Source organism: Pseudophryne corroboree, chromosome 6 (genome assembly GCF_028390025.1).
Source record: "Pseudophryne corroboree isolate aPseCor3 chromosome 6, aPseCor3.hap2, whole genome shotgun sequence".
Classification (NCBI taxonomy): Eukaryota; Metazoa; Chordata; class Amphibia; order Anura; family Myobatrachidae; genus Pseudophryne; species Pseudophryne corroboree.
The window spans coordinates 124,517,036-124,525,231 of record NC_086449.1 but is presented as its reverse complement, the minus strand read 5'-3'; the positions used below and the strand labels follow the sequence as shown (position 1 = coordinate 124,525,231).

At 47.2% G+C, this 8,196-nt stretch overlaps 1 protein-coding gene across 2 annotated transcripts in view; it reads left to right on the top strand.

Moving 5' to 3' along the window:
* Window positions 1-2,350: 2,350 nt before the first annotated feature.
* Window positions 2,351-8,196, top strand: part of XPO7 (exportin 7) — a 144,210-nt gene continuing 138,364 nt past the window's right edge. The window contains exon 1 of one of the 2 annotated variants that reach the window (XM_063931824.1): window positions 2,351-2,572. In XM_063931824.1, coding sequence (XP_063787894.1) covers window positions 2,450-2,572 — 123 coding nt within the window. In that variant the 5' untranslated portion in view covers window positions 2,351-2,449. Of the gene's footprint in view, window positions 2,573-2,653; window positions 2,678-8,196 lie in introns of those variants that run through there. The other variant, XM_063931822.1, reaches the window with a different exon arrangement.

Here is an 8,196-nt window from a genome sequence, read left to right as displayed (position 1 = left end):
GCCCTGGGCCAGGGGATGGTCTACAGGTCAAGCGCCTTCTCCCCTATGCTGGACTTCATCACATGGTAATATGGAGTCTTAATAAAGTGGACATTAACATATCCGACCTGTACTCCTCTGCTCTGGTGGATATAGTGGGGTCCCTGCTCTGTTACAGTGTCCACACCAGTGTTGCAGTCCGTCTCCCTAGACTGCGACCAGAACGCGATTTAATGGCGGGTCCCATCTGGGGGATCCTCTTACCTCCTCCCTTCTGTAGCAGCCACGCGAACCAGGAGAGCATCTGCGACCGTGTACCTAAAGCCGGAGTGTCTCCGCCGCAAGTACCCGGGAACAGAGCCGCAGCACAGAATGTCACCCTGACAGGTAAGTACTGCCGCCCCTGAAGTCTTCTAAAAAGCTTTTTCAGGGCTACCCAGTGCAGCCCCTCTGTTAAGTGACCTGCTTCTGCAGGCACCAACTCGAAACTGAGCTCCAGTGCCTGGAGGCGGGGTTATAGAGGAGGCCCCAATTCATCTTGGGACAGTCTGACTCTAAAGCTTTAGTCTGTTGGTGCCTGTGGATCAAGATCCATCTCTACACCCAATGTTTTCCCTGTGGAAACCAATGTACCCCGCTGCAGAAATAAAAATATGGTAAAAAATGGGCAGACTAGATGGGCCAAGTGGTTCTTATCTGCCGTCAAATTCTATGTTTCTATGTGTAAGTTACCGTGATAAAACTATACCCATACCTTCTGGGAGATCCTACAGGGGGAGGTCCAACTGGCAGTTGCAGGGGTCATAGTGATGCAAATTGTCTCTATATGGTGAGGCCTTCTTTACTCCAAAAACTTGTGATTCTCCCAGAGATTTTGCAACCATGACCGCAAAAGGTGCCCTGGTCAGTTTCAGAAGTGATCATTAACTGAGTAGGGCATATAAAATTGTGTTTTTCTGGCAAAAACACCCATTGTCTGAGGCCTACTGGAGCATGTCCTCATTATAGTGGGAATAGACGTGCCCCTGACATGCTGCAACCACCCCCCATCCCATTTTAGAATGTTTATTATAACTGTTAATAATGTTGGGCGGTACACATACCTACAGCAGGTCTGTCACGTTTTCCGTAGACTGTACTGCCGCAATGTTTGGCCAACATGGATGGTGTAATTGTTAGAATTACTGCCTCACAGCAGCGAGATCATGGGTTCGACTCCCACCGCTGCCCTAACTGTGTGGAGTTTTTATATGCCTCCCGTACTTTCGTTGGGTTTCCTCCGGGTACACTGGTTTCCCCCCACTCTACAAACTTATACTGGTAGGTTGTCGGCTCCCGACAAATATTAACCCTAGCGTGTAAGTGTGTACATGGACAGACTACAGGGGCCAAGTGGTTCTTATCTGCCATCAAAATTCCATGATTCTAATGTCACGCGCAGGGGTAGAGTGGGGGAGAATTGGGGGGGTGTACGTTTTTCACAACTTGTACCATGGGGCTTACAGTTACAGTATATACAGTATAGCATAGGCCACCTCTCAATAGTCCCGACATCGGTGGGACTGTCCTGAATAGCAGAATGGGGTATACCAGCAGGTGGGTGCCCTCTCAACACAACAGGCGGCGTTTCTGCGTGAGGCTTATTTGTCCCATCTTCCCGCCATGACTAAACGTTGGCAGGTGTGACAGCAATACGCAGCATGGGCGCCTTACAGGTGGGTGACAGGTCTCTCCTCTGGCAATAATTACGGTGCCAGTTAGGGATGACCATCGATGATTCAAAATCGATGGTATATGACCGATGTTGAATACTTTTATCATTGATGGGGGAGAACCAGATGGTTTCCCGCCATCTATGGTTTAGTGCTACAGAATTATTATTTTTTCTCTCAAAGTGTCAGGGCACTGAGATTAGACCCCCCGCTGTTGGCACCCGTGAAGCCAGACCCCCAGCCTCTGATTGGCCCGCATTTCATTACACAGTAATGCAGGGATGACCATCAATGGGTAAAACCATCGACTGATCCCTTCCAGATGGTTTTACACCATCAAGGTTATCCATCAATGGCACCATCGATGGTGACCATCGATTGATAACCCACTGATGGCCATCCCTAGTGCCAGTCACAGTATATGTATACAGACAGGATACAGGTGGAACACAAGTGAATCTCAAGCTCCAAGATGGCAGCCACCTCCCACAAGATGGTTCTTAATGTATTTTCCCCTACAACATGGCGGGTGCGCTTGCCTCAGCCACTGCCATGAAGGAACGCCGCACGTATAACGTAAAGATGGGCTCGCCCCAGCCTGATCTCAGCGGGCTACACACGGCGCACACCGAATCACTGCCCTCAACAAAGATGTCGGTCCGCTGCGAGCCGCGCGCCCTTCCCCAATATGTCCGCCGAAAAGCTTCACCCGTAATCAATATGGCGGCGCCGTGCACTCAGCCCCTCCTCTGTTGTCTATGGTTGCGGGGATCCCTAAGCGCACCTGCGCAGTCCGTTGTGCGAGGCCCTGCGCATGCGTAGTTCGTTCCTCGGGGGGGACAGAGGAGCATGAATGGAGCAAGATGGCGGATCCTGTGCAGGTGAGGGGGACCCTGAGGATGTGCTGTGAGCCGCTGGGATGGAGGGGGAGAGGGGGTAGCAGATGGGCAGCGCGGGGAGCCCTGGAGACGCGCACTATGCCCTGTGTGAGAGCAGTCAGGGCTGCAGGCTCCCAGCTCAGTGTGACAGGAGCCTGAGGCCTGTGATGTGTCTGTGTGTACACAGTGTGTGTCTCCTGCTGCTGCTGTGTGTATCACTGTGCATGTGTGCCCATGTGCCGGCTGCAGGGGGCTCTCCCCGCACTAATGCCTGTACACATCCAGCATCATTGCATTATATATACAGCTAGTGGCTCTGACCTGTTTACACTAATGGCAGCATCCTTGCATCATGTACATCTGTATATAGTAATGTTTGTACACATGCAGCATCATAGTATTATATGTGTCCTGCCTGCAGCTGCTCTCTATCCATCTAGCGTCTGACCTGTATATAGTAATGTCTGTACACATGCAGCATCATTGCATTATGTAGACACCTAGTGTCCCTGACCTGTATATAGTAATGTCTGTACAGTGTACACCTGCAGCACCATAGTATTATATGTGTCCTGCCTGCAGCCACTCTATATACATATAGTATCTCTGACCTGTGTATAATGTCTGTACACATCCAGCAACATTTCATTATGTAGACATCTAGCGTCTGACCTGTATATAGTAATGTCTGTACACATGCAACATCATAGTGTTATATGTGTCCTGCCTGCAGGTGCTTTCTATCCATGTAGCATCTGATCTGTATGTAGTAATGTCTGTACGTATCCTTGCATTATGTGTCCTGCCTGCAGCTCTTGATTGGCCTCAGCTATTGTATATGTATCTCGTGCATGAAGTGATGACTCTATACATCTAATATTAATGTTCTATAAGGGGATGGTTCAGTTCTTCGCAATGTGTCATTCCAGGACGGCACTTTGAGTCCACCCACGTCGCATGTTTTGCCTCGCACCCCATAGAGGAACACAGGAAAACTTGCTATGTTGTTGTTACCGTAACTGGCTGATCATGTGCACCGCATTACAGCAATATCGCTGGTAACTGGACCCCCCCCCCCCCCCCCCCCCCCAATAGAGTTGTGTTTGATTCTTCAGACATTGATGGAAGTATTCCGATGCGTGTTTAGTACATGAAGAATACACAACTTTATTGTGGTGGCCGATGGCATTTGTATCAGAGGGTTAGTACATTGGGCCTAATTCAGACCTGATCGCTAGGCTGTGTTTTCTTACAGCCTGCCATCAGGTCTAAACTGCGCATGCGTATGCACTTCAATGCACGGGTACAAAGCGGATCGCTGCTCAGTGATGGGTTTGTGCAAAGAATCCATTTGCACGGGTGTTCGCAAGGAGATTGACGGGAAGAAGGCGTTTGTTGGTGGTAATTAACCGTTTTCTGGGAGTGTTTGGAAAACGCTGGCGTGTGCAAGCATTTGCAGGGAGGGTTCCTGATGTCAATTCCAGTCCCAGACAGGCTGAAGTGTTCGCAGCGGCTGCGTAAGTCCTGGGCTACTCAGAGACTGCACAAAATCTGTTTGTACAGCTCTGCTACACATGCAGTCGCACACTTGCAAAGCGAAAAAACACTCCCCTATGGGCGGCGACTATGTGACCGCAGGACTGCAAAAAAACCCTAGCGAGCGAATAGGTCTGAATTAGTACCTTTGTTGTAAGATGCAGTCTCTACATTTTATACATTATTTCACCTTTCAGTGTACTTCTTAATTACATCTGACATTGCTTTCTGTGTGCGTATTTGTTTCTAATATCCAAGACTGTATAATCTCCTGTAAATAATATCTGTAGTAACAGTCTGATGTCACCAGTTCTGTGTTTTTCAGGAATAAGTCTGTATTATATGGAATAATTCATCTCTACAGAGACCTTGGGCTTCTATATAGTCCGTTTGACCTAGAGTCACTTCTAACTTACAGTATATATGTAACGTACAGCAGGGAGAGCATTATCCAATATATACCCAGGGTCAGTTAAACTTCATTCCTTTTAAAGTTTGTTTTTAAACAGCTGTGACGTGGCCTCCTATTGGTCCATATGACGGGGGGGAGGTTGTGTTTGATAGTGACGTAGTCCAAAAGCATAGTGACACTTAGATAGTGAGGGTGGGGGTTGCTACCATTGCACTGTCTGCAGTAATGTTTGGGTATTGTGATAATTGTACCAAAGATAATTGTAAGTAATTACCAAGTGCAAAGCTTGCCTGAGCGATACTAAAGGGGGCGACTTATCAGTAGATCCTCCTATTGTGGTGCTGAGGTTAATTTTTATCCACAGTATATTGCCAAAGCTGCTGCGTGATACTGTCCGAAGAAGTAAGAGGGAACCTACCACTTTGCCCAACTAGTTTTTGTGGCAGAGATTCACGAGCTGATAATGAGTTTGTGTTGCGCATTTTTCTTTGCGTTACAGTTGGTAGATTCTGTACGCACCTCCATAGCGTGCAAGCAAATTGCCATCCGTAGTTAATGTGCGGGTCCTGGCGACTTCTGCAACAAATGGAGTCTGCCCCATTGTGTATGCAGGTGTCACCGTGCAATCATGGCTCTCCATTCAACTAATATGGGGGAAGTTCAAATAGATAAAATGTATTCACTTTTTTATTCTTTTCTTTTTTAAGAATCGAGCATTTTATAAGGTGATTTTAATTTGTTCATCCCCTTTTGAGATGGCGATAATCGGACAGGAATTGTGGCAGCACTTGTTAAATAGGTCTTTCCCATGCAAAGGTATGGTGACGTCTTCACAAGCCGCAACGACGAGTCTTGGATAGCAGTGTTATCACAGGCTGTAACTGTGTGGTGTATAGGACAGAGTGAGAGGGAAAAAGCATTGGTGCAATAGTTTTCCATAATATAAATATATATATATGTATAAAAAAATCTGTCTGTCCCTAAATGAGGTGACTGGCAGTGCCGTGGCAGTTGCCTGCCCGTGGCTTTGCCCTGAGTGCCGTGGCAGTTGCCTGCCCGTGGCTTTGCCCTGAGTGCCGTGGCAGTTGCCTGCCCGTGGCTTTGCCCTGAGTGCCGTGGCAGTTGCCTGCCCGTGGCTTTGCGCTGGGTGCCGTGGCAGTTGCCTGCCCGTGGCTTTGCGCTGGGTGCCGTAGCAGTTGCCTGCCCGTGACTTTGCGCTGGGTGCCGTAGCAGTTGCCTGCCCGTGGCTTTGCGCTGAGTGTCGTGGCAGTTGCCTGCCCGTGGCTTTGCCCTGAGTGCCGTGGCAGTTGCCTGCCCGTGGCTTTGCGCTGGGTGCCGTAGCAGTTGCCTGCCCGTGGCTTTGCGCTTGGTGCCGTAGCAGTGGCCTGCTCCTGACTCGCTCTGCATAGGGATAGACAATGTACTTTTTATAGATACTGCAGTCCTGCAATGGGAATTATTTGACCTTACAACACTGTCAGGATACTGTGGTATACGCTTGACATGACCAATAGAAGAATAACATGTTATATAATGTAGACTCTGTTCATTATTTTCGCAATTGTTTTGTTTGTTTTTAAATAAACATGTAACAGTGCTGCATTGGCAATGCTGTGGGGGACTGATTTCTTACATTATAATGCTGTTCCAACTTTTATTTAGGGATAGATTTAATTAGCTATTCCCTGCGATATGGTGCGAATAAGTGCGGCCAGTTCCGAACGTACTGATTTTTTTTTTGCTCGCAGCCCCCCCCCCCCCCCCCCCCCCCCCTCTAATTGAAATGAGCTACTCATAGAGGCTAATATATACAGCAAAACACACCATGTACTTTTCTTGACTGGAAGATATAAACAAAATATAAATAAAAGCCTTGGCGCTGGGCAGAAGAGACGTGAGAGGGAAAAGCAGGTACTAACTAGATGGAGGGTGCAACCAACAAGTAAAAGGAAACAACAGTAGTATACAATTAGCAGCGCTGAAACACCTTGTGCTGAGAGCGCTATGCCAAACCTGTAATCACTCAGGTGACCAATGTCAGATAAAATGCTGCATTGTGTATCCCCCATGTGTGTTTTTTATTGTACTGTATATTTTAGATGTTCTTATGCATGTTTATGGATTAACCCATGTTTACATGGGTAGTTAGATTGCAGCACTTTATCTGCCATTGGGCACTTCAATGATTACAGGTTTGGCATACTGCTCTCAGCCTATGGTGTTTCAGCGCTGCTAATTGTACAATATTATGACTGGAAGAGTTTGCAGATAATCTGCTGTTTAATAATCAGTTTCTATAGTATGCTTGTGGTGGGTTATTCCTGTGTTGTAATAGTTACCAGAAGGGGAACAGAGTAGAGCCTAAAAATATAAGACAGAAACAGCTCATTTGTATCCTGCCTATGGAGACGGAGGTAACCGAGTGCTGTGTCACGGTGTCACAGGTCTGTGTTATCTTGGGTAGGCAGATTACCCTCTTATATGTACTTACACCCCTCCCATCGCCTTATCGCCCAGTAACACGCCCTCTGCACTTCCCAGGTCACTCATTTTGCCTTTTCCTTTATTATACCGTCCTGGGAAATAGAAAGTACATTTCATTTTAATCTGTGTTCCTACATATTGGGAGATAATCAATAACCATTTAGTCCTCACAAAGTCCCAAAAGTTGGTAAAACTCATCTCATTTGATTTATGTTTCTTACATAGCGCAGCATATTCCATTACACTTCACAATTGGAAACAACAGTGATAGAACAGGGTAATAACAGATAGACGTAGTCCATTACATACTGGAACTTGTCATCCTTTAATAAAATGTAAGACAACAGAAGAAAGCTACATGTGGAACAGTAAGCCCACCTTATGCTACTTACAGAACCCCCTTCATCAGGAGTAGCTTGAGGTTACGGCTTCAGTAAGGATTTTTCCACAGACTCTTAATGGGGATGTGGGCTACACTGTGGCTTGGCCATTCCAGAACCTTGATTTCTTTTTTCAGTCAAATTTGTTGGTTTAAAAGAATCGCAAAAGTGATCAAATGCAGAATAACTAGTCCTTAGAACACACCGGCTGCCCGTGGTGATTACCAGAACACCATACACAAAATACAATAGAATAAAGAAAAGATCACTGTTGTAAATTGCAAAGGTGCTAAATAAATATCCCACAACAAAGTAATACAAAGATTTCTCTAACGTCCTAGTGGATGCTGGGGACTCCGAAAGGACCATGGGGAATAGCGGCTCCGCAGGAGACTGGGCACATCTAAAGAAAGCTTTAGGACTAACTGGTGTGCACTGGCTCCTCCCCCTATGACCCTCCTCCAAGCCTCAGTTAGATTTCTGTGCCCGACGAGAAGGGTGCACACTAGGGGCTCTCCTGAGCTTCTTAGTGAAAGTTTTAGTTTAGGTTTGTTATTTTCAGTGAGACCTGCTGGCAACAGGCTCACTGCATCGAGGGACTAAGGGGAGAAGAAGCGAACTCACCTGCGTGCAGAGTGGATTGGGCTTCTTGGCTACTGGACATTAGCTCCAGAGGGACGATCACAGGCCCAGCCATGGATGGGTCCCGGAGCCGCGCCGCCGGCCCCCTTACAGATGCTGAAGCAAGAAGAGGTCCATAAATCGGCGGCAGAAGACTTTCCTGTCTTCATAAGGTAGCGCACAGCACTGCAGCT